The following is a 26,387-nucleotide window of genomic DNA, read 5'->3' on the forward strand; positions in this document are numbered from 1 at the left end:
TTTCTCTACAGTGAACCACTGCCCGTCAGACCATTCTGAATGACTTTGTTTACATCTCAGGGACTGAATTATTCAGAAATTTTGAAAAATTGGTGGAGTTCCCCTTTAATATCAACCCACCCTGGGGTTGTTGTGCAAAAGGTGTCTGTACAACTGAAGCCAGACACTTCGTGGTGTATTCAAGCTTCTATACGAAAAAGACAAAAGTTTTCAGTTGAGACTGCGAAAAGCAGCTGAGCTGCTATTGGTTAAACTGTTTTCCCCGCGTCTGCGCGCGCCTTTTCCTATAGGCGGTGTGGGCGGCACCCATTCGACCAGTCGACAACGAGATTGGCCGTTTGAAAAAATGTACGTGAATATAAATATATATATATCGATCCCCAAACAGTACATAAATCGGTTCATCAAATAATTACAATGGATTTACAGTTCTTTACCTTTGTATCATTTTTTCATATTATTTTCGTCAGACTTTGTGTATAAACAGAGGAGGGTCTTCAATGGCACAGGTGCGTGGATCCAGGGCAACGATTTCATTGGCTACAATGTTTGTGTCCGTCGATTTGATTGGCCACTAGGCGCGGAGAACTTCATAAGGGCGGGGCTAACAGCGCTTCGCGGCCATGTTGAAATTTGTACTGACAGTTATTCCAGAGCGAGAATTGTCTGAAGTTGGAAGCGAGACTTGCGACTGTTTTATCAACAAAATCTTCAGACGGCGTCAAAGTTATTGTGCCTCTATGAGCTCATCCGATTCAAGAGATGGACCAAGATGAAAGGCAACGGAAACTAGAGGCCGGGAGAGCAAAGGTGGGTAAAAAGTGCTCACCTTAGTCTGCTAGCTAGCTTCAGGTTAGCTGTGTTTGCTAACTAAGTTTGGTGCTGCTAACCTGTTAGCCGGGTCAGTGATTTGGCTCAGTTCTGCAAACTCGCCTGCTAACTGACCACAGCGTTTATTTTACACCGGCTGCTGGAGCTGGAGAGCTTTGTTAGTTTGCTTTTTGCACACTTCTGATACGGCTAGCTTGCTAGCTAACATTAGGCTAGACGTAAAATGTGATGAAGTCAGCTTGGTTGTGCTGACGTTACGGGTAACGTAGGTTTTGGCGAATATCTTGCACGTTACCGTTGGCTGCTGTTAGAATTGCTCACATAAAAAAAGAAAACCTCGGGTTGTGCACTAAATCAGCTTCTTGATGGGCGTCTGAACCCGTATAAATGCAGTAACTCAAATGGATATATTGTCATTCAGTACGAAGTTTTTAGAATGCAAGTTAAAGGGGGATTCCGCCAATTTTTCAAAATTTCTGAACAGTTCAGTCTTTGAGGTGTAAAGAGAGGCATTCAGAGTGGTGTGATGTGAAGTGGTTCTTTATAGAGAAACTTAAAGACTCATTTTTTACAACGGTGGTGATAGGACGTGGTATACAACACTAAAAAGCCCTTTTATTTGTTATTCAAAACCACCAATAAATCTACATGTCTTCTGAGTTTTTATGGAGTGTTCATACTGATAAAATAGGCATATATCTAAAAAAAAAATAGTTTTCTTGGGACTGTTTTGACTCGTAACGTCTTTCATGTAAGTTACTGTCATCATTGTCAGACATCACTTAACATGTATTTAACCGTTTTGTATGATATCTTAATGTTAGGCTTTGAGAGGCATTCAACTCTTCAGACCTCTTGTTTCTGTCACCACCACTGTGGACGATTCTGACTCTGCGAGTTTCTCTAGAACGGAGCTTTTCACATCAAACCACTCTCTATGACCGTTTACATCTCAGTCATTTAATTGTGTAGAGTTCGAGAAGTTGGTGGAGTTCCCCTTTAAGCTCCGTTGGGGATCGTCAGGTGAATTTAGTTTCAACGTCACCAGTGAACGTAATTCCTGATTGTCCGTTAGCTTCTCTGGTTACAGTCCTCCGAGCGTCTCATAAAGCTGGTTGAAAATTAGACACTGAGGGGGGGAAAAGTTCGTTACTCGTTGCTACGCTGGTAGCTATTTGTTACATCTGGCCAACACAGTGTTCAGTGTTCAGGTGGTATTTTGAGCCCCAGAGTATTTGGAAAAAAGGGGCTTTATTTCATTGTAGTCACCATAATGACTCACATTCAGATAATCACCTTTGATCTGGCAGGTCTTAAATGTCCAGGTATAAGCTGATGCTGCAGCTGGGATTGTTGTGTGTCCTGAAAGCAAGAGGAAACGTGCTTAGAAAGCCGTTTTATAAAGGATAAACTAAACTAATGTCAGTTCAGCATGATAAAACCCAGGACACAACAGCATATGTTACTCTGTTTAACAAAGTTGCTTGTATAAAGGTGGAACTGAGTTAATAAGAGTGTCTCTAAAGTTGTTAGGATGAGTCCAGGCATAGGTGTCGGTGCTTCGCGTGATGCTTGGGGCAAAATAAAGTGTGAAGATCACAGCAGCAAATCATTATCTGGCAAATGTAGTCAAATTCTGTCACTCCAAAGCTTTGGATTTACATATTTGCAGAATGCAAATGCAGTTAATCAGAATTTGCTAGAAGTGATTCACTCTTTAGTTTATTTTGAAAGGGCCCAAATCATGGAAAACCAAATGTTCTTTTTTTTAAGTGAGATTGTGATGTAGCAAGATAAGCATTCGTAATGTTTCAGAGTATATTGTTAAAGGGGAATTCAACTGATTTCTACAATTCTGCATTCTTTTTTTTTTAAAGGCTGTATTGTAAACAAGCTCATTCATAGAGTTTTGAAGTGAAATGCTCCATTCTAGACAAATTTATCAGCTCTCTTGTTTGCATTGGTGGTGACGAACCAAATGTTCGAAGAATTTAATGCCTCTTAAACCTGCGTCGCAAAGTTATTACTTGAAATTTATACAAATACGCTCCCTGATGCATGAGACACAGCTTCTCTGTAATTTTGGAAAACAATTTTAGTCTAAAATGTTTTAAAAAGTTTCTTCATGATGGAGGGGTTCATGCAGGGCTGTGTAAGGCAAAACAATTGCCAAAGAAAATATTTTTTTGGATTTCCCACCAGCTAACCATTATCAACATTACATGCAAAACTCGTAAGATGTTTACATTTAGGACAATGAATAAAATGTCTGTATTTGTGACATTGCAACCCTTAGTTCTGATCACCACCACTGTAAGGAAATGAGTCAATTTCACATCAGAACACACTTAAAGGCCTTAACATCTGAACAGAAAGTACGTCAGTGAAATTTGCCTTTAACTTTGCAGTTTAAATGGCCACTTAGCTGCACAAACAGCCTGTTTTGTATTTGTAATTTTGAAAACCATTTCATTTGTGTCTCCACTTGTATTACGACAGTTTAGCTTTGAAGATACAAGAAGTGTTTCAGCCCAGACTGTTTTACATGAGGAACAATACAGGGCAGCCAGTCAGAACAGGGACCATTTACATATATCAATCTTAAAGGCACAACAACTTAAACTGCCTGTTTAACTGTAAGGAATGAAGTAAGACTGTAAAATACATGTTCCTGTAAAATGCTTTTTTTAATGTGTAAACCTACATAAATGTCAAGTAAACTTCAGGGAAAAATTTCAAAATAATTATAGGATATGGGCCCTTTTAACTTGGTTTATCATGGGTATAGCAGACGTGGTCATGGCTTTCTAGTCCTATAGATGGCACACTCGACCTTCTCAGACACTAGACCTGGCCATTAGACCACTGAACGTTTCAGATTGCTGAGTGTTGGTACATACTTTTAAGGTTGCCCCATTTGTTTTCTTTCTTTTTCTTTATAATTAAAGGTTGCCTGGATTCTTTTGTGTCAGTGTTTTATTGTTTTTATGTATAATTTAATGCCTTTTTAGTTTAATACTGAGCTGTAAAATTAAGAAATGTCTTTTCAAGATTAGGGTCTGGGTAATGTGATTGTTTTGTGGCCAATACTGATTTTAAGGGGGGGTGATGATATCAGCTGACTTAGTTTTACTCTTGTTTTGTCTATGTTCAAAGTTGTGGTTACTCAGTGGTTTACTGGCTGGTATGATTGTCATTTCTGAATTATCACACAGCTTAAAATACATTTGGGGTGAAGCTACCCAGAATACACAGTGATTTTAGTTTCTGTTTATCACCTCTTATTTCATTAGTCCTAGTCATAAAAATGCAAGGTTTAGATGGATTTTGTGTTTTTGTAATACTTATCATGGTGTGTTGTTCAGCTTCACCGGTCCACCCTATATTATCATGTAGTTAAACACAGGGTGCCTCATATTGAGCTTCCCAAGGATCTGCCCCATCATCAGGGTCCATGTTCAAAATCACTGCGCATCTTATCAGCAGAGTCTGATGATGCTGCGAGTTGCTAATATTAGCTGATGTTATTGGCTCACAACAAGATGATGGTCTTCTTCTGCCTACAGACATCAGATGTTACTGAGGGCTCTTACAGTATGTTTAGTACAATTAGTTAATATTATGAGCAGTTTAAAAAAATTAGTCTTCAGTTGCCACACCTGCACCTTCTAATTTAATCTACTAATACACTTGATTGAACAGTGGTTCTTATTCTAAGGATATCAAATTACACATGCATAAAACTCAAGTACATGTGACTGATTTAGTTGCTGTTTGTGGTTCATGCTTGAGGCTCCAGCTGCAGCTGTGTGTGATCTGACATGACAGTGGGTTCAGGATAAACCGGCTGTGCACATATTTGCTGAAAGGAGGGCGCATGTAATCTAGCGGAACTGCCTGCTCTTGTAGGCTAATTCGTGCCTTTTTCTGGTAAAATCTGGGTCAGTAGTGCAAGAGAACCTGGGGCAGTTCTGGGCGGTAACTCTTTTTGACCATGTTTTGGTCTGCTTGTTTACAAGAGTGATTTGCATGATTTGCTCCACCCTGTTTTTCCCTCTTCTTACATTTCCAGCGTTTGAGTTCTAGGATCTTGCAAAGTAATTTCTCGTTAGAAATTGTGGAATCGGGTGCATTTGATTGACGGGTGGACTGATGCTGAGTGACTGGTCCTGTTACTGAATAAGTCCATGGGTGCATGGGCGTGTCGTGATGTAAACAGGGTCTGGGATGCGCACCATCTACGGGGGCCTCTTTCAGATGTGCTCTAATCTGGAGTAAGCTGCTTAAAGAAGCTGTGATGAGATGGGTTGTAGAAGGGAGTGTTCAGCCAGATTCCTGTGAAATGTGAGGAAAATTCCATGGTTTCTCTAAGGGCTTGTTGAGAGACTGGAAATTGCGCCTTTTCTAGACATGCGGACCTCTAGGAGCTGAAGATCTCTGCTGCTCTGAAAAGCCGAAACGAGGATCCTTGTGGATGTTTGAGATTGTTTGCTTCCACTGACGGACTGCCAGTTTTTCTAAGATGAGGCTTCCTTCTGCTATTGCCTTTTTTTTCCTCCCCCATTCGGTTTTTGCCTCTGGCGTGACCCTTTCTTTTAGAAAATCAGGAAATGCATAGATGCAGACATGTTGGCGGGCAGTGTCGTCTGCACTTTTGACCTGGCTGACCTTTACTTTAAGACAGCATGTTGATAGTGTATTCCTGCTACTTCGTCCTGACATACCTCTCTTTCTACTTGTCCCTCAACCTGTGGCGCAGCTTGCGCACTTTAGACAGCGGCGCGCGAAAAGTGACAGTGCGAATGCGCAGAAAAAGACGCCGAAGAGGAAGAGCCAGACTGTCCAGACGAATGACCGGTCAGCGCAAGAGCACCACCTAGAGGAGTCCCAAACTGACCACTCCCATGAACAGGATGGCAAGGAAGATTCAGAGGTATGATTCCATATAATCCTCTAAACTGGCTTTTTTGTTAAGTTTAAATTCAGGTTATTAATGTGTACTGCTTGTTTGTAATTATTCCTTGAAAAGGTAAAAACGTATTCTGGCCAAAAAACACATTTAAATGATTTTCCACTCAGGAGCTGATCAACCAAGATGTGTTTTGTGCCCAAATTTTGCTAGGCTTGCGGTGACGGCAAACACTGGAAATAAGTAATAATAAATGGTTCCATTAACACATGCCAAAATATTATCTTGTGATCGTGTGTTTCTTTCAATTTATGTCGATGCATGAAGTTAAAAAAACAACAAAAAAGCAGGGGGTGGAGAAAATTTAGTTAAAAGGCACGGTTAGACCATATTTAAGCTAAAACTAGAACCTCCTGCTTTAGTAATATTCCGCTCTCAAACTATCTAAAATAACTACCCCTTCTTTAAGAGGAGTGTTGTAAAAAGCCACTATGCAGATACGTAGTGATAGCACAGTAGTACTAACTAAGAAGTGGCTTATCGAATAAAGATAAACCTGCAGAAATGAGGAGCAGATACATTCTGCCTCGGTCTGCATCACCTGGCAATTGCTGCAAGTACATGACCAGCATCCTGCCATCCTGCCACATCTTTGGTCATCTTGCATGGGGTGATGCCAAATTTCATTCAGAAAAGAAGTAATCCTGGTGAAAAACGACTTCCCCTTCTTTTAGCTATATATTTTTTTTTTTGTTTTATAGTGCGTAGTGGGTCATACAATGTTCTAAATCACATTGCCTTTCTTGCCCCTGAATTAAGACCTGTATGCAGATTTGACGGGTTGAGAAATTTTTGGCAGGTGTTTATGGATCTGTTAGGGTGACGGTTGACTTCAAGTGTTTGTTAGTAATGTTAGCCTAGCACCTCTAGTTCTAAAGACTAAACTAAAAAAGGCAAAAGTTGGATACCAAACATGTCTTGGCTGATTGAGTGCATTTGGGGTAAAGTGGGAAAATTATATAAACTTCAAATTTTTGCCAAACTGTGTCTTGTAATACAGGGATGTAGAGATCAGCAACAGTAAAATAGCTTGAGGACGTTTAGTCATAGTAATGCCCGCAGAGGTAAACCTTCACATATCTGTGACTAACCCTACAGGAGTTATTACGTCCTGATGACATCACTGGTGATCCAGCAGCCTGTCAGTATAGAAGGGAGACAGATGAAGCAGACGCCCTGGAATGGAGCTGCCTTCCCGGTGACAAGGTTACAGCAGAGCAGCCTGTTGGGACGCAGGACCTTCTTGGAGAAATTATAGTTACGCACACTAGCAAAGAACAGCTCAAGGTATACAGTATATTAAACATATTTGCCATTTTGTGTGCCTACCAACTTGTCTGTTTACCACATTTATTATGTGAAAGCATTATCATTGTTTATTTTTGACCCTGAATAAGTTGCTGGTCTTATTCCAGCTACAACAAAGCAATGTGTGTTGATAAATATACTTTTGCACTAAACTAAAACTGGAAAATTATACAGAGGTTCAAAATGCCAGTGTCCAAAAATAGCACATACAGACATGATTCTCTAAACTAGGTTAGATGTGTTTGTTCATACGGACTAATTTGTGTTCATGCTACATGCTCCTCTGAAAAACTAAAGCAACCAACTGTACGTTTCTAGTCATAATTAGTTTGATTTCTTTTTGCTTCATTCCCCCCAGTTTTCATAAATCCCTTCTCAAAGGATCTTCAGATGGTTCTGAAGGGTTTTAATTATAAAAGGAGGCTCAGAGCAGTTCTTCTGAAATGTGACCATTCCACCCCCACTTAAAAGAATTTTGCTTTAATGAGGCTTTACTGGTAATAAAATTGAGATTTTAAACCCTTGATCTTTGGAAAAATTGTTTTTGGAAAAGCAGAATTATTAATGTGTAAATATCTATTGATGTTACTGGATATAGAATAATGATAGTCCTGGGCTAAATCACTGTTGTGATTTAAAAAATGCTTCATAACTAATTAATATATTATTAGTAATTAATAGTATGCAGCCAGAAATCTGGCACTTGGCTTAACACATTTACCTGTTTTGGTAAGCAAATGTGTCTAAGACATTGCTTGGTAGAAAATTGCATATTCTATATTTTTGAATTAGAGATTTTTCACTCTCTTGCAGCAGTTACAGGCTGCAGTGGAGAAGCGGAATGAGATCATCTCACAGCTGAGTACTAACCTGCAGGCAGCACTAATGAGCAGAGACCAGGTGCAGTTGGAAGCCCAGCAGTTGACTGGCCAAATACAGGAACTGCAGCAGCAGCTACAACAGGTAGGGTTTAGAAAGCAGCCTTACAGCAGGTTGGTTAGGGGCTCTAATGTTGCAGCTGCTAGAAGGGTCTCAACTTTACAGCCTTTAGGTGTTATGATTTTATAAACAAGATCAAGATAAACTCTTTAAATAAAATCTGCTACTGATTTCACTTTGGTCATAGTTTTGATCTTAGAAGGCTGCTTGAAATGAATCTTGCAGCATCTTTCTCTCTCAGGCCAAAGAGTACCTGCGCAGTAAAAGTGTGGGATGGGTGGATCTGTCTCAAGCCCAGCAGAACCAGCGACAGCTACAGATAGAGGACTCTCAGAAGGTACTGGCCCCCATTGCGAACCACCACAATCACCTTCTCCCTTCCTTTGGACAGTGTATTTGAAGTTTTAATTAAATTACCTCTGTCGTAGAAGACCACAATTTTATGTACTTTTAAAACATTCAAAAGTTTCATTCCAAGATGCTTTATATCCATTTGTAACAACATAGGATATAAACTTTTGAAAATATCAGCTGATGCATAATAAAGTTGGTTTTAGTCATAGTACAGTTTTGATATTTCTTGTATGTATAAAGCCCATTCCCAACAACTTACCATGCAAAGAAAGAGAACTTATGAAAGTGGTTTATGATATATTTCAAAATGAAACCCATACTAAAGTACTATTTGGATGTATTCGTTTTACACAGGGAAAAGGGGTAAAGTAATTACTGATGTTTCTTAGCGATTGTAGTCTTGTTCGATTGTCTGTAGATTTTAGGTGCTCCTGTATCAGTGTCAAGAATCCAACTTTTACCTAATATTAAATTGACATTAGATGTAAGCTCAGATTCAGTCCAGTGCTGTAAAATAAACAGTGGGCTAAAATACAAGCAAAAAAGTAAGCTGTCAAATGCTTGTTTTTCAATTCTGATGTTCAAGAGTATTGACTCTGAGGTTTTTGTCTGTATATTATAGGTGACTAGAGATCAACAGTGCCTTTTGGCTCAGAAGGAAGCAGAAATCACAGCTCTGCAACAGAAACTGGGTGCCATGGAGGATTCCCTCAGTCAGCTCCAGAGTGCCTTCACGTTAAATGACATGGAGCAAGTCAAGGCAAACTCGCTCCACCACAGTGAACTAATGTCAAGGACCGATAAGAGCCCAGAAAGCAGCCTCAACTCAGACGCTGATGCTTTGCTTCATAAACTGAGAACTGAGCTGGATGAAGAGCGGCAGAACTCCAAGCGAGTGCAGGATCGTGCCGACAGCCTGCAGAAGGCGTTGGATAATTCGGAGAGTGAGAAGCTTGATGTGGAGGCTCGGTTAAGAGAGGTTCAGGCAGAGCTTCAAAAAGCAGAGGCACAGGCCAGGGAGGCACAGCAATACAAGGCTGAGAAAGAAGAACTCAACCAGGACGTGGCTCGTCTGGACGGGCTGCTCCAACAGCTTCAGAGCAGGCTTCAAGAGGAAGAGGAAAAGGGCGAGCACCTGCTTTCCAGACATGAATCTGAAATTGCCAACTATGAACTGAGGCTCCAGACTCTGGAAGAAGAGAGAGGGATGAATGTAGCCCAGTTAGCCGAAGCCCATGAAGCTGCACTCAAGCGCCTGCGGGAGGAGCATTTGGAGGAGGTCAGGCGTATTCAAGAGCTGCTTGACAGAGCCCGACAGCATAACCACTCGGTTGCCCAACATGCTGTCTCTGAGGAGCTTGATGCCAGGCTGAACTGGGTCAGAGCCTCCAGAGAACAGCAAAACCAGGAGACAGTTAGTCAGAGTGCTGCTAGAACTGAGCCTAGTTTGGATGCCTCCATTACCGAAGATCAGAATGACTTGATGGAAAGATACTTGGCAATGGCTGTGCAGCATGAAAGCTCATGGGTGGAACAAAGTCTAGAAGAGCACAGCCTCTTGGAGAACTCTGAAGCTTCGAAGTTTGAGTTGGAGAGTGAGGTTGTGTTGGAGTCAAGGTTTTCTGCCCACTGTGATTCTGCTGAGCTCACTGACCCAGCCTTGTCAGTACAGCCAGACCAAGCAGAGGATGAGCCACCTGACCTGGGTGGGATGTCTTTCACACAAGCTCAGTGGCAGAGCTTCAGCTCTACTTCGAAGGGTCTGGATGAAAGTGTGGATGGTATGGATTTAGGCAAGGAGCTTCTGATCCAGCAGTGCACGGACTTGACTGACCAGTTGGAGGAAAAGGAGAAACAGCTAGAGGTTCTTCAAGAAGAGGTCAGACGTTCAGCTGAGGAATTGGACGAAGCGCGAGAACGTTGGAGCAAAGCTTCAGAGGAGCTTGAGGAAGCGAAGTGGGAGCTGGAGATGGAACGAGAGAAGAGACTTCAATGTGAAGAAATTATCAGCCAAAAAACCCACGAGCAGGACAACTTAAAGAACAAGCTCAGCTCCTTACAGAGCCAGCAGGAGAAAGAGCGGATAACACTGGACGTCACAGACCTCAGCGAGAAGACCTCGATCCTTTCGTCGCCTGAGGAACTTCTGACGGAACTAAGGGAGGAGAAAGTCAAGCTGGTGCTGCAGCTCAAACAGCAGGAGCAGCTGGTCAGGGATATCCAAGAACAAAAAGTAGCAGGAGACTCTGTGAGCAGTGAGGTGCAGGCGCTTTTTGGTCGGCAGCTGTCCTTCCTGCAAGCCCAAAGGGACCAGCTCATGGCTCAGCTGGAGAACCAAAGGGAAAAGAACCAAGCTACATCTGTGCTGCTAGGCCAAAAGACCCTTGAGATGGACTCTGCCAACAGGGAACTCCAGCAACTTCGGGCAGAGGTAGAGGAGAAGGTGGAGAATCTACAAAAGCTGGAGAAGGATAAAACGGACCTGGAAGCAAAGTTGACGTGCCTTAAACAGAACTTGACTAATATGGAAGAGGCCTTGACTCAGGGGGCAGTGGAGAAAGCTGCTCTAGAGAAGCGTCTGCAGGCCCTAGAGGAGCAGACCCAGAGCATGGAAAAGGTTCTGGAATCAGAACTCAAGAACTTTGAGGTTTGGATATTTTTTCCTCTCCCCTCACTGTAATATTTAATGAGTGATATTAAAATGCTGACCCAAGACTTTAAAGTGTTTTTAAACGAAATATATTTTACAGATTTTTTTCAAATTGTAATCTTTGTGATTAGTCATTTATTTGAGTAGCGCTATTTTAATCATGACCAAAAATGTGAAGTTAATGTTTGTATTTAGTTTGTTAGAGCAGTCAATATTACAAAAAAAAATGTTTAACACTGAAATAGCACAGTAGAGTTTTGCCTGATCCGTTCAGACTGCAGCAACATGTTAACACTCAACGAAAGGTGTGCTTTATAGGGCCCTGTTCTAATGCCCTAGCCGCAAGCTAACGTTAGCCACAAGCTAATGTGCTAGCGACAATACCTTACAAAATATGCTGATTCTGCCGTTGTCTTTAATTTACATTCACTTAAATCTGAATTAAATGAAACCTTTTCTTAACACTGATGCGCCCAAAGTGAAACTGAAATGTCGGGGTGAAAACCAAAAAAGCTGGCAAGAAATAAAATATTTAAGCTCCTTAAGATTATTACAGGCTTTGTGTCAAATTCAGCATCCCCAACAACAGAAGATGGCTCGTCATTCAAGACAAATTAAATTACTTACTTACTAATTTACTTTTATTTACAGATTGAATAAAGTACTTTTATTTTTATTTACTTCTAATTTAAGTTAACTTGTGTATTTTGGCTCTATTGTGTTAATTCTTTCAATTCAAAAACCATGGTTATGTCCGCTAACAGATGCCTGCGCTGGCTGGCATGGCGCTGGGTGATGAGGGTAGATGTGGGGGGCCATCCTACTCACTTAGAGTGAGGCCCATTGTGCTCTCTTGGACTCAAGGCCACAGGTGGCTGTAGCATGACCAGGGATCGAACTCTTTAATTAAGAAAACTTAAAATTATTTGGATATGTTAAATAGGTTTTGTGGCACTTCGTTAAACCCTAATTATTCGTACTAATATCCTGCCGTTTTTTTCCTCTTTCTGCTGAATATATTCTCAGTCCAATTTCAGTGACCAACAATCAAGTGCACCCCTAATATTAATCAAGTTTTTCCTTTGTGTCTTTCCTCCAGGTCCAGCTTGAAGCAAAGAATATGGACTTGGAGCAGATGAAGGAAGCAAAAGAGAAAGCAGAGGAAGAGCTAATGGAGAAGGAGAGCACTTTCCAGAAGGAGCTGGGGGAGCTCAGACAGTCTCTGGATGAGCGCTTGAGAGAGCATGAAGAGGAGAAGAACAAACTGGAGGAGAAACATCAAAAAGAGGTAACAATATAATCTGATTGCAAGTGATTTGCTTAAATGGACTAAATGGATGAATAAAACATTACTGTTTTTTTTTTTTTTTCTTTCCCCCCAGTTGCAAGACTGGAATCTGCGCTTGGAGAAGGAGCTCTCCTCACTGCGGGCCAGCATGGAAGAAGAACAGAAGAAACAGATCAGCCTTGTTAAACAGGTACAAGTCATTATTCTTTTATGCTTTGCAGCATCTTTGTCTCCTCAGTGTCGTCTTGTGTGCCTCCTAACCCCATGTCTGTGTTCTTTTCCCTGAAGGTACATGAGAGAGAACATCAGAGAGAGCTGTCGCAGCAGGCAGCTCAGCAGAGAGAGGAGCTTAACCGGCTGAAGGCTGAGCTCATGGAGGAGCTGAGAGACAGCATGGAGGCTGCGCATCAGGCAGAGCTGTTGCAAACACAGGTGTTAATGCCGCTTCTCAAGGCCTCGTCTAGAGTGTTAATGGCAGCTGGTGGAGAATTTGGATGTTAACCATTATAGCAGGGATAAAATATGCAAAGAATGGTCAATCTTCAAAATAAACTGGATTTCCAGAATTTACAGAGCTAACATACATCTGAGAGTTGAGAAAATATCAATGTTAGCCAGTTTAAAGCAAATAGAACTGTTGAAACCACATCTACATTCAGGGGCCTCAGACAAGGCAAAATTCTGGTAGGGACACAATTAGAGCAGGGGGCATGCCAACGTGGTAATAGCTGTATTTTCAAACGCAACGCATTGGAAAGCAGCATTGGTACAGATGAGACTACTCATGGCTTAACACAGCTCTCCTTTACCAATATTAAATACGTGATTCTGTGCTACCTCAAGTCATGAGTAGCTACTGAGCCAGAAGGCTAAACAACCGGATTGAGGGACGGCTACTACATTTAACTGGTGCTAGCCATAGCCAGCTATCTTGCAGAGCACACTGTGCATATATTTCTCAAAAGCACTTAAATGTGTTTAACTAATTGCATTTTATTTTTACATGCTGAAAGGGATTGATGCCCTACTAACCACTTCAGCAACACATTGCGAACTGATTTCTTTCTGCATTTGGAAGACCATAGGGGTGTGACTTTTTGAGCTATTATCTATAACATAAATACAAGAATCCATTTCACACATAATATACAATGACCATAACTACATATTCTTTATAAAATAGTAAGAAAATAAAACAGAGATCAAAAATCTTCACATACCCCCCACCAGAATTGTTACAATTCTGAAATAAATTTGTAATTGTTCTTTTTTTTTATTGTCTTTTTTTTATTAATTGATACTTAATTTGCTTAAATGGATGAGCAGCCCGTGATGTGTATGTATCTTGACAAACTGTTGGTTCACATAGTGACCTTTAGTTTAGAGACTAGGAAGTGATGTACTGATGACTGATGTCTTCTCTCTTTGTTCATGTATTCAGACACAACAGGCTCTGGAGCTGGAGGCTCTGCGCCTGAGCCTGACCAACCTGCACACAGCCCAGTTGGAGCTGTCCCAGGCCAACCTGCAAAAAGAGAAGGAGGCAGCGCTGAGCGAGCTTCAGGCCAGCCTGAGGGAGAAGTTGGCCCAGGAGAGTGCCATGCTCCAGGCCCGCCAGCAGTTTGAGCTGGAAAGGCTCCGTGAGCAGAACCACGAGCAAGAGACACAAGCTCAGCTCCAGCACCAGGAGGAGATCAGTGAGTCCAGCATACATCAAAAATGACGAACATATTGATATGGCTCCTTTGCATGGAATCCCCAGTTACAGTTAATGACTACTAATTACTTGGTGTTCCCTAGTAAAACTACTAGATTTTAAGTTGGGCTTAACTTAGTTAGGCTTAACTAAGATCACTTGCTGTCAGTAAATGGATTAGAGAGGGATTGATTTTTCAGGCAGTCGAACATTTACTTATTATTGTTATTGAAATTTACTTATTATGGTTATTGAAATTGCCTTTCTCTCCTATAAAGAATCTGACTTGCATCCAAAATGCTTAGTGTATTGAAAACCAGGTGGGAATACAGACTCTTTTGTTTTGTGTTGGCTGAATCAGATGATATTTCTCTCTGATAGATGCTCTAAAGCGTGAGTGGGAAAAGCGTATCTCTGAAGAACGGACTTCAGTGGAACAGCAGCAGGCCAGTAAAGTAGAGGTAAAGTCATTTTAATTGTGTGGATTTATCATTTTCTGATGTAGACTGGTAACATATTAATAGGAAAAACCCTGTAGATGTGAGAAACAAGAGTAGACACGTCCAAAAAGGTAGACTGCATGATACAACTAAATTGAAATCCTTCCTTGCTCTGTTTATGTATAAAAATGCTAAGCAGGCCCAGCTGACCTAGATTTTGGATCGAAATGGCGAGAGATTTCATTATTGGGGCACGGATGGCAGGCGCTGCAGTCACAGACTGCTCGGCTCTCTAGTTTTTCAACAGGAATGCAGCTAAAGGGACATCTGCATTTAGATCAATGGGAAAGACATAAGTAACTTGGTAAAAGCAAACGTTAAGTGATGGTGATGCTTGTGCATTAGTGTGATTATGTAAGGAAAAACAGTCACCAGATCTCAACCACTAATGAACACATCATTGAGCATCTATGTTGTATTTCAACCAATGTGTTAAAGACCACTCTCCACCACCATCATCCCAAAGAAATTCCCTCAATTGCAATTCATGGAATATCTGTTGGAGGAATAGGAATATCATTTGAAAATGTTTGTGGGTTTTGTAATTTGTCTTTGTGCATCCTTCATTTATAGGTTTGTGTTATTGTAGTTTATAGATTATAGGTTATCTGGAAGTATCTGTGACTGTTTCTTTCCATCTTTGTCCAGGATGCCAAGGTCCAGTGGTCGAAAGAGGCTGAAAAGGAGCGGTTGGAACTCCAGAAACATTTACAGGAGAACCAGCAGAGGCTGACTGAGACTCAAGCAGCTCTTACCAAAGCAGAAGCAAGTTTGGCTGAAATGCAGGATAGGCTGGACAAGCTTCAGCACGCTAAAGAGCAGGAGATCAAGAATCTGGAGTCAGACCTGAGCCAAGCATGGGCTGACCGAGACTCTGCTGCACGTGAGTGTCTATCTTCTGTACTGCATAGATATTTATTGTTCATTAGAACTTCCTACATTGTCCCCCAAATATCATGTTCAGAGACAGTTGTCTTATTACGTTCAGGTGCTGTCGAAGAGCTTGTTGCTAGTCACAAGGTGGTGCTACAGGAACAGCAAGCTCATGTCCAAAGTCTAGAAGAGAGAGCGAAACAGCTACAGCAAGAGGTAAAGCAGCTCTTACCTGCTCTTAACATACTGAAAAAAAGCAAGTAAACAGTAATGCTGTTTAAACATCAGCATTTTCTGTACTTTTTATCTGAAAGCATAAATTGCAAGATGCTGCTTTTTAGAATTTGAGTAAACAAATGAAAGACTCACATTCATACTAAGTGCAACTACAGTCAGCATATGATTTTTGTTTCTGCTCTTTCAGGTGGATCGTCTGCATGCAGAGAAGGATACACTAAAGTCCAGCTCAGAGCAGGAGATCAACAACTTATGGTCTCAGTTAGAGAGCATGAGGACAAGCAGGCAGGAACTGGGAGGTACGTAAACCTTCCCTTTGTTGAATGTTAAAGCTTTGGCTATGAAGTTTATACCAATGGCTTCATTGATTCATTTGTGATGGTTTAGCCAGAAATGAGAGATGCACATATACATACAATTCAGCCTTATTCTTTTTGTGGGCAATATGACTGACTGGTTAATGATTCCATCAAAATATCCTGTTCTGAGCATATCATGAGTTTATTAGTACTTTAGGAATGCTTACTAACTGCACGTTTCATTAAATAGAGCAATTGGAGCATAATCCTGTTCACCTAGATGCACTGTCATGTTGAGTAAAAATAACTTCTGCTGTGCACAGATTACACTGATTGTGCATACATATGCATCTTGAAGATGTTTAAGTATTATGGTCTTTATAATACTATCAGCTAAGAATGATCATGTGTTTGAAGTTTGAGTCTTAGGTTTAGCATTAGAGCTGAAAGGTTAATGTAGCCCTGTAGCTCCAGTGCAAAGCTACATTTGGGGTAAGGGAAAAGTTTAACGTTTTATAAAATTTTTTGCCAGAACATCACTAATGTACTTCTTCCTGTTCCAATCATGCCTCAGAGCTGAAGGAGCAGCTTTTAGCCCGCTCATCACGGGTTGATGACATTGAGCGGTTGAAGCAGGAGTTCACACAGCAGCGTCAGGATCTGAAGGAGCAGAACGAGGCTGAGCTGGAGAACCTGCGCACGTACTTCGAGCAGCGCTTGCGCTCCAGCGAGGAAAGTCACAGGGAGGAGATTGCCCTGCTGCAGCTGCGACTTGTAGAGGGAGCCCTGGAGGAGTCAGTCCTCAAGACTGGGGAAGCGAGGTGCGACTACTTGATATTTCTTTAAAACATGCCCAAAACATGGCCTACAGTACAAAGTTGGCAAATGAGGACGTTTCATTTGGTTACCCCAACCCCTCACCCAATAAGAAATCAACTTTTATACTGTAACACTAATTTTTTATTTTTCATTTTAATGATATTTTCAAAGTATTTAAGAAACATAATGAAGTCTAGTTTTATAAAATACATTTTTAAAAACTTAATTTGAAACCTACCTACCCTTATTTGTGTGTTTTGTCTTTGGCTGTGGGCCCTCTGGGGCCCCCAAAACAAAAAGTTTGAGCACTCTTGCTAAAATGCATTTTAAGATGATGTAAAACTGATTTCTAGAAATATTAGTTTTTCTATTGAACTCTTCTGTCACTGCAGTTCAGACAGTAGAATATGGCTGTTTGTGCTTATTTTAATGCCATATTACATGCACTACTGTACACAGACTTCATTTGTTGAGAAATTGTTTTGCTTTTTTATAGCTTCCTCTCTGAAGGGAAGGCTGAGGAGGAGAGGGCTGATGCACTGGCTGAGATCACTGAGCAACTGGAGAAACACAAGGTAGTGCTCTTTAAAGAACCTGACTCTGACATGCATGACATTGCAAAGGTCTTGTCAGTTGATGGCCAGTATTGGCCTGATTTTGGTTGGTTTCTATAACGAAACATAGAATAACACAAATGAAACCATGCCGAAGTACAAGAGCAGTTGAAGTGCAGCTGCTACATGAGTCATGCAGAACATCATGGTGGAAGTAGAGCATGTAACCCAGAAAACGCCCATGTTTGCTTGCCTAAGTGCATTGCTTTCTTGTGTGCGTCAGGCGGAGCTGGACACATTGCGTCTGCAGTTGGAGGAGAAGCACAGGCAGGACCTGGAGCAGCTGCGCTGCAGCATGGCCCTGTCCTACAGAGAAGAGCTCCTGCAGGCTCGCACAGAGCTCACTGACCGCTACTACAGCGACATTGAGCAACTGAACACCAAACATGCACTAGAGATTGAACAGCTGCGTGCTAAGCTCTCAGACCACCATATCAAAGGTGAGACATGCCATGTGGCACTGTGTAATTGACTTGAAGGAACTTAAATATAGGACATGAGTCTGATAGCTGATAATCTTGCACATCAAATGCGATTTTTCAGACAGCAAAATGTGACCTTTTACTCGCTCCATTTGATTTTTTCTGAGTTTGTTTGGTACGGCATCAACTAAGATAAGTTGGCTGTGAACTAGTAACTAGAACTTTTCCTCAAATGTCAAAAGGATACAAATCTTCAAAAGCCACTCAGATGGAGCTCAAACTGTTTGTCATGGTGTCAACAACTCTGCAAAATTCCAAAAGAGCAACTGTCGCTGCCACTGGGTATGGCTTTGATGCAAAATCAAATCTGAATATTCAGCATTTTCATGTTTATTTGCATTTGGTGTGTAAACACCTTGAGACTGAAGATAAATGAACTCTCTTCTGATTGGCTCAGAGCTGAAACGTTCCTTAGAACCTCAATGAGAAGGCTGGATAGGTGGATACATGTAAAGAGAACCAACTGCTTAACATCAAACAGTGAATTCACACCAGGCTGTTATTTTGCAGCATGGTTTCCCTTTATGTATTTGGGTAGTGAATTGTGATAGTTTGACTGTATTAAATTAACTGTACCTATAAAACTTAGAAGAGATTTATAAAAAAAAAATGGACAAAAGCATATCACAGGGTTAAAAATGATAGTAGCTGCCATCTTGAAGCCTGAATTTTGTTAATGTTGTCAAAAGCATGTCATACATTGTGGCAAAACCACATAGGTCTATTGGAGATTGCTTTATGACTCTATTCAGTTTGACGTAAGTGTGGAATCATTTTCATGCAGTCTGAGCACAGCTTACTGGTGGGGTATAAGTTTTTATGACTTGTCAGCTTCACCACTATAGCTTTTTGCTAGTTATTTTGACTACTTCTATTTATACATTCTTATCTTAATTCATGTTCTGTTTCAAGTCTTCATTTCCTTTTTTGTCCTTTTCTCCCCCCTTCAACTCCATCTTTCATAGACATAACAAAGTTGCGGCTGCAGTCTGCTGCAGATGTGGCACGTCAGGTGGAAGCTGAGGTGGAGGAGAGGACTCGTGTGCAGAGCCAAGAGCACCAGGCCCGGCTAGCCCAGCTGGCCTCAGAGACTGAACGCATACTGAGCCTGGAGAAACAGCTAGCTCAGCTCACCCTTCAGCACACCCATGAGCTGGAGAGAGCCACTGAGTGCAACACAGAGGAACTGCGAGAGCTGGAGGACAGGGTGAGTAACAAAGGGTCTTGGTGAAGCTTGTGACTGCCAAAGGCTGCTAGGAAATGCTTTCATGAAGGACAGAGATTGAGAGTTTTATAAACGGTCATATGACAAAAGTGCTTTTCTGAAGGACTCAATACAAAGGAGTCTTTCAAGCAGTCTTTCTCCTGTTTTTAAAAATCTTCTCTTCACTGAACACTGTCTTCACTCTTAGCTGCAGAAAAACTTTGCAGAGGAACTGCGCACACGTCTTCAGGAGGCGCAACAGGAGGAGAGGAGCCGTGTGAATGAGGAGCTCTCACGTCAGAACACCAAAGAGCAAGCACAGCTTCGGGAGCAGCTCCAAGCTGAGGCTGAGGAGCGCCTGGCCTCCTTGAGAGAGGAGCTCCAGCGAGCTGCAGAGAAGGAAAGAGCGGAGATGGAGCAGAATCTTGCCCAGGCTCAGGAGCTCCTGTCTATGGAAAGAGAGAAGCTGCAGGCCCTGCAGGCTAATCTGGAAAGTGAAGAGAGCCCTCAGGTGGTGGCAGTGAAGCAGAAGCTCCAAGCTCAATATGAGAGTGAGCTGCGCACAGCCAAGAGCACCATGGCAGCTGAAGTGAAGGAACTGAACGCGCTGTTGCAGGAGCAGACTGAGACTAAGCTAAAGGAGGCCCTCTGCAGGTCAGTGTTTGGACTGAAGCATACAGCTGAAATTTCAGGAAGACAGTAGCTACATCTAAAACCATACGCAGCCATGCAAAATAGTACATCAAAGTAGTGTACCACCAATAGTACCGCATTCAGCAATGTAGTATGTGGTTTAAGACACAGCCATTAGAGTAAGAGGTGGGCAGTATGTCTTAAGTATGTCTTGCACACCAGAGATGGTTTTTGGGCAGTGGAAATGTAACCTTTTATTGTTCATGTGTTTGATTTTTGCCAACTTTTTCAGGTGATAATGAACTGACTCGACCAATTTTGGTCTCTGCTATTGGCATGGTGACCACAAAGTTTCAGCTGTGCGCCAGCAACTAGAACTGAAATGGCCAGAAACATTTGAAAGGATTAGTTTGACAGTATTCTGCTTTGTGCAGTGCTAGTGTCTCCAAAAGCTGTTCAAACTGTTACCAACATCTGAACTGTGTGAAAGCACTCTTAAAGCTTCAACATCAGATTTAAGCAGTCAAGCTGCTTGTTCTCCTGCTATCTCTAAGCCTTCTCTGTTACTGAGGAGCAAAGTTGATCTTTTTGGACCTGAAGACTTGTTCCCCTACAATAGAAATCAGCCCAATCCAAACCTCCAGTGTAGACTGATTATTTATTTATTTATTTAATTAATTAATTAATTAATTAATTAATTTTTAAAGAAAAGTCATCTGCAGATAAAGACATTCTGACGTTATGTACCCCCAGTATCAAGGGGTCAGTACTTATAGAACACTGAACTGTATACATCGGAAGAGACTAATTTTGTTTTGTTAGTAAACCTGTAAACAAGAAGCTGATTGTCAACCCATTTTGGATCCACTCAAAATACTAATTTTGGTGCTTGTTCATGCAGGCATCAAGAAGAACAAAGGCAGCTGGAGGAGAAACTCACCCAACAGAGAGAGGCTGATCTCCGGGAGCAAAGACAACAACATGACCAGGAGCTGGAGGCCCAGAAAGCTCTCTTGGATCAGCATGTCCCAAAACTACAGGATCTTGAGAAAGAGTGCCAGGAAGTCAAATTGCGACACCAGGAGGAGCTTAACTGTCTTTCCTCCAATCACAAAGCAGCCCTGGACTCCTTGGAAGCAGAGTTGACTGAGAAACACAGGGGAGAGCTTGATAAACTGCAGGTGGTCCTTGAGGAGACCAATCTGGCACAGCTCGAAGCCCAGGAGGCGGAGTTAAAGGCCCGCCACAAACAGGAAATGGAGGAGCTAGAGACCAGGATGCTGTCTAACATGGACACTCTGGAGAGTACATACCTCAAAGAGATCCAGGCAGCGCGGGAAGAGAAGGAGGAGGTGCTGCAGAAACTCCGGGCCTCGATGGAGCAACAGCATGCCAAAGAGATGGAGAGAACGAAGGAGAAGCTGAAGCAGGAGCTGACTCAGGTCCACATGGACAAGTTCAGTTCCATGGCAACACAACTCAGACACGCCCATGAGGTGAGCACAGAGAAGACTTTTGGTTTGAACAGTTTTTTGTTTTGTTTTGTATGTTACTTTAATGTAATTTGATAATAGCTGCTAGCTCAGTTATCGCTATGTGAAAGTAAAACAGGACCAATAAATTTTATATATATGGGTAAGAAAAGTAGTCAGAATGTTTTTTGCTTAGATAATTGCCAGTGCCTCTCCTCTCATGACCGACTGCATGGAAAGAGTCTGTGATCCTCAAGGGAGAAAGAGGGAAGGATAATTACTACTGCTGTGTTTTACCAGTAGAGTGTTAACTGTTCTGTTATTGTGCGATGTGCATTTCCGTGTTTAAACAGGTCCCTCAGTCCTTCCTCTGCTTTTAGAATAGAACAATGGTAGCTTCGTATGGCTTGTGTTTGGTTCCACATTTTGCATCATAGCATCGGTGGTAAGTTTACTCCTGTCTGTTGTTCTTTCTGGCTTGTTTATATGTGTATTTGTAATTGTGTGTAGGAGGAATTGTCTGTGGCCCTCTCCTCTCAGAAGGCTGCTCTGGAGGCAAATCATCGCTCTGCATTGGAAACCCTTCAGCAGCACGTGTTGGAACTGGAAAAGCAGCACAGCGCTGCCCTGCAGGAGATCTCAGTCCTGAGCACCATGGAGAAGGAGCAGCTACAGCAACAGCTGGATACACTGACTGCCCAGCACCAGCAACAACTACAGGTGCGTAGGAGCCAAAATTAGACACGGCATGTCTGTGTTGATGGGTATCTGTATCAGGCTATTGGATATTTGAGGCAAGGCGAATAAATCTGATCCCCTCCTAGCCTGACCTGGGACACTCGCATTGTAACAGCTGATTCTGCCTGTGGGGTAGTAATGTTTAAGTAGTTTGTGTGTGATTTTTGATTTGGTACTTTGAGCCTACCTTTGCTCTTCTGACGTGCTTCAATTAAAATAGCTCAATGCCACCAAGAGTCATTGTGTTTGGAGCAGGTGGTTAAATTATGGAAGAAATCAAACATTCATTGAAGCACACCATGGGTCTTATGGTAATGATAACCTAATTACAAGTGAAATAACCCAGCGGCAAGTACTTTAAGTTGAAGTCAACAGTGTCTCACTTTAATTGGATTTTTGTCCTTTATGTTGCTATTTAAGCAGCCTTAAGTTGTTTATATATAGTCACCATGCACTTAGTAAGCACACAATTGCAGTTGTCACTTTGTAAAGTTAACATTTATGGCTCAGAAGCTGTTTTACTAGTGTATTTATTTATTTATTTATTTTATTACATTTTTTGCTTTCAGTAGGAAATGTACATTTTTGCTTGACTGCACATGATTTATAAGTACCTGTTGACATTTGTGTGCACGTGTGTGCGAGTAATTCAGGTCATTCTAGGGTGTGTTGGATGTGTTGTTATGCTTATATAAGTCTGTAATTATGATTTAGACCTATCTGGAGAACTGGCTAAATCTGTCTTCATGGATTCATTATGACATATGAGTAGGTTATGGTAGAATTAAGAAATACATTATCAAACAAATCCAGGGAAAACAGGTTTTGCAAAGTGATAATTGTAAGAAATAGTGATTGACACAAATCAAATCAAATTTATTTGTATAGCGCTTTTTACAACTGATGTTGTCACAAAGCAGCTTCACAGAAATCCGTTTAGAACAAAGTTTCAACATGAAATGTAAATCCTCCAGGTGAGCAAGCCAGGGGCGACAGTGGCAAGGAAAAACTCCCTCAGTTGAGGAAGAAACCTTGGGAGGAACCAAGGCTCACATGGGGGGACCCATCCTCCTCTGGTCAAACTACGTACAAAATTATTATTCTACTAATATTAATAGTAATAGTAGTAGTAGTTAGGAGACTTCAGTGTAGAGTGGGCAGCCAGTCCAAGGCAGGTGGCGGTGACTGGGTTGTGGGTAACTGGTCTGAAGTGGGTAGCCGGAGAGCTCTACAAACAATCATCCAGCAGTGTCCGGCCGGACAGGTGAGCAGTCGTTTTCTCGGAAGAAAGGTAGGGAAATGGAGTTAGTTTAGTTCTGTATGGGTGTATGTATAGTAGTATGTAAAACATTTCCAGAGTGTGGCTAACGACTCCAGCAGATCTGACTATAGCAGCTTAACTAAAAGGAGAGAACCAAAAGGGCACACAGACACGGGAGCACCCTGAAACAATCTGGCATTCCTCCTCTCCACCGTCCACAAACCTGAGTGATCGCGTGTGAGCGGCGGGACGACAGCACCAGCGTCTCAGTTTACTATAATTCCCTGCGTCCATGGACCCCTGGATCTGCTGCCTTTATCCAAGGGGAAACATTAGCTACCAAAAGCTAAACTAAACAAATGAGTTTTCAGCCTAGATTTGAATATTGCGACTGAGTCTGAGTCCCGAACATTTTCTGGAAGATCATTCCAGAGTTTGGGGGCTTTATAAGAAAAGGCTCTTCCCCCAGATGAAACCTTCTGAATTCTGGGAACTATTAAAAAGCCAGCACTCTGTGATCTGAGTAATCGTGGTGGCTCGTAAAGGGAAATAAGGTCTTGTAGGTACTCAGGAGCGAGCCCATGTAGGGCTTTATACGTCAATAAAAGAATTTTGTAATCTATACGGAATTTAACAGGCAGCCCATGGAGTGATGATAGAACTGGACTGATATGATCAAATTTTCACAAAGGCCATGCAGATGATGGTGGTTCAGTAAAACTTGCCTTGTCTGTTCTTCTTAAAGAATAATCATAACGATATCAGCAGATACTCAATATTTCCATATCTATCAGTATTTGAAAGGAGTAAGTGATATCATGCCATCTGTAGCCAAAATTCTTCCCCTTTGGTTCAACAAAGTTTGATTTATCATGATTGTTCAATTCTACAGTCATGACATGAATAAAGAGATCAAAAGTTGCTTTTATGTTTTGTGAAATTACAACAGGAACTGAGGGGAGCTTCTGCCAGAGAGATAGAGGCTCTGCGCAGGGAGCTGGAGGAGGAGGCATCGCGACGACGTCTCCACTTTCTGGAGGAGGCGGAACTTCTAAAGTGCCAGTCAGAGGAGCAGCTGCAGCAGAGGGTTGCACAGATAAAGGTGAGAGTTCATTTGAATTGTGTGTATATATGAATCTATCTGATTAAGACTTGAAACAAAAAAGCAGTCCTTTATTTACTCTGGGCCACACAGAACTTGGTAAGTCTATTAAGTGTATGATGTGGTTATGCATGAGTCATAGTCATAGATGAACAATATAGGCTAAAGCTTCGTGGCAGGCTGGGGGATGGGGTTAACATCTGGAGCAGGGGGCGGCCCACTTTAGGGATGGGGCACGTTGGGCTTAGCATGCCACTAATCCCCCCCGTAGCAGCAGCTCCAGTGATGAACGATTTAGACGTTTTCCCTCTGCCAACGGTTATGATGGCTTCGGTCTTAGTAGAGTGAGTTCAGGGGGGAGAGATGTATGTGTGTGGTGGGGACAGCTGAAGTGGTACACGGCCTTTCCAAGGGTTACATCCTGGTGGGCCATCATCCCAGTAAAGGATGATGTAGAGAGGGTTCAGTACTACTCTTCTCCTTAATAATCCTGCCTATGGGGAAAAGTGATGGGCCACGTGAGACATGGCTAAATAGGGATTTGTGTTGAGTGAACAGTATAATTTCTGGCATTGCGTGCTGTGAGGTTTTGTGTCTTTATGTAGAATAGAGACTTGGTGAGATTCATTTGCATGCGTGTGCCTTTGGAGTTGTATTCGTCTGCAGTAGTATTCTGTATGCTTCCTTAATCTATGGGTCCTGGCTGTGTCTTAGGAGGAGAGTGAGCAGGATAAGGCTGCTGCTCTAGAGGAGCTGGAGAAGAAGCTGCGGGAGCAACATCAGCAAAACGAACTCTGCTACACAGACAAGATGAGCCAGCTCACTGCACAACTCCAACAGCTCGACACAGTGGTGTCACAGGTAAGACAGATGTTCTGTATTTCTCTTCAGGCCTTAAGATGCACTTGGGTATCCTGTCATCTTAAAACATTTAGTAGTTCAAGAAGTAATTACTGAAATAAGCAAGTATAAATAGTGCAACTGCAATTGCGGTTCATTTTCTGGATGATAAATGGACTGTATTAACTGGATAAATCTAAACTGACTGCTAAAATTTTGGAGCTTCACAAACTCTAAGGAAGAAATAGACAAAAATATTAAAGACTATTGAAGTGGCAGCTCCAAGTTTCATTTCTATACAGTAATGGGGTGGCATTGTTCAAAAGTAAAGAAATTTCTGTAAGCCATTTTTCTGCATAATTCCGACTTTGAGATGTAAACAGTCATTCAGAGTGTTTCAATGTAAAATGGTTCATTGTTCATAGACCTACTGACTTGGACGTACAGTAGATAGCAATCAAGTCACAATCTCTGCAGCAGAAATACGACCTTTTTACCGCTTAAAAAGAAGAAAACCTACATACGTCATTCGGAAGTGCAAATAGTCAAGTGCAATACTAGTGTATATTGTGTATATATTGTGTGTGTGTGTGTGTGTGTGTGTGTTTAAATTCAAGAGAATAAGATTTTCACTCACCTTGCACCTGTGTAAATGTGATGTTACAAATGTGATTTGAAAGAAATGGATTTTTGTTTGTTTTTTAAAAAGGGCAAAACCTTTTTTACCCAAATAACCATAAATCTCATCAGATTATTGGTAACCATTTCATGTAATGTGTGTTTTTATTTATCTATTGGGTGTGTAATTGATTACATGTTCAACTGTTCAAATTCAGTATTTTGACAAGTACAGATCTTCCAATAAAATACTGATGTACAAGTTCAATTAATAGTTGTCTTCAGCCCTGCTCTGAGACCAGACAGACTAAACTTTGTGTTGCTCTCTCTTTGCCTTTTCCTGGATTTGATTCGCCAGAGATGCTCAATATGACTACTTTGATCGTAGCTTTTCTATGGCTCTGTCTGTAAAATGTAGAAAACTGTTCCCTTGACTTTCACAGTACGATCTCTTCTGTCCTGTCCATGTTTGTACGCACCTCCTTGTTACCATGATGCAGAATCGATCAGATTAGTTGAGGGGTAATCCTAGACTCCCTGTTAAGCGCTTTGAGGAGACTGGTTGCTGTGGTTACTGTGTTGTGTGCATCTCATGTTGTGGCTGCTGTTATTTTAGTGTTTGTTTTCCCTTCTTTTCCTCTCCCCCTGCTCTGTCCCTCC

At 41.7% G+C, this 26,387-nt stretch overlaps 1 protein-coding gene across 2 annotated transcripts in view; it reads left to right on the forward strand.

Annotated features, from left to right (window-relative positions):
• Positions 1 to 633: 633 nt before the first annotated feature.
• pcnt (pericentrin) overlaps positions 634 to 26,387 on the forward strand; it is a 52,877-nt gene continuing 27,123 nt past the window's right edge. For both annotated transcript variants that reach the window (XM_036569891.1, XM_036569893.1), the window contains exons 1-23: positions 634 to 810; positions 5,591 to 5,764; positions 6,899 to 7,087; positions 7,922 to 8,071; positions 8,289 to 8,384; positions 9,024 to 11,048; positions 12,151 to 12,339; positions 12,434 to 12,529; positions 12,628 to 12,771; positions 13,781 to 14,036; positions 14,417 to 14,496; positions 15,184 to 15,418; positions 15,524 to 15,624; positions 15,833 to 15,944; positions 16,519 to 16,765; positions 17,260 to 17,338; positions 17,601 to 17,817; positions 18,825 to 19,066; positions 19,272 to 19,717; positions 20,598 to 21,192; positions 21,679 to 21,888; positions 24,117 to 24,269; positions 24,984 to 25,130. In XM_036569891.1, the coding sequence (XP_036425784.1) occupies positions 763 to 810; positions 5,591 to 5,764; positions 6,899 to 7,087; positions 7,922 to 8,071; positions 8,289 to 8,384; positions 9,024 to 11,048; positions 12,151 to 12,339; positions 12,434 to 12,529; positions 12,628 to 12,771; positions 13,781 to 14,036; positions 14,417 to 14,496; positions 15,184 to 15,418; positions 15,524 to 15,624; positions 15,833 to 15,944; positions 16,519 to 16,765; positions 17,260 to 17,338; positions 17,601 to 17,817; positions 18,825 to 19,066; positions 19,272 to 19,717; positions 20,598 to 21,192; positions 21,679 to 21,888; positions 24,117 to 24,269; positions 24,984 to 25,130 (6,231 nt within the window). In that variant the 5' untranslated portion in view covers positions 634 to 762. The remainder of the gene's footprint in view (positions 811 to 5,590; positions 5,765 to 6,898; positions 7,088 to 7,921; positions 8,072 to 8,288; positions 8,385 to 9,023; positions 11,049 to 12,150; positions 12,340 to 12,433; positions 12,530 to 12,627; positions 12,772 to 13,780; positions 14,037 to 14,416; positions 14,497 to 15,183; positions 15,419 to 15,523; positions 15,625 to 15,832; positions 15,945 to 16,518; positions 16,766 to 17,259; positions 17,339 to 17,600; positions 17,818 to 18,824; positions 19,067 to 19,271; positions 19,718 to 20,597; positions 21,193 to 21,678; positions 21,889 to 24,116; positions 24,270 to 24,983; positions 25,131 to 26,387) is intronic.

The sequence above is a fragment of the Colossoma macropomum genome, unplaced genomic scaffold (assembly GCF_904425465.1).
Source record: "Colossoma macropomum unplaced genomic scaffold, Colossoma_macropomum, whole genome shotgun sequence".
NCBI classification, from domain to species: Eukaryota; Metazoa; Chordata; class Actinopteri; order Characiformes; family Serrasalmidae; genus Colossoma; species Colossoma macropomum.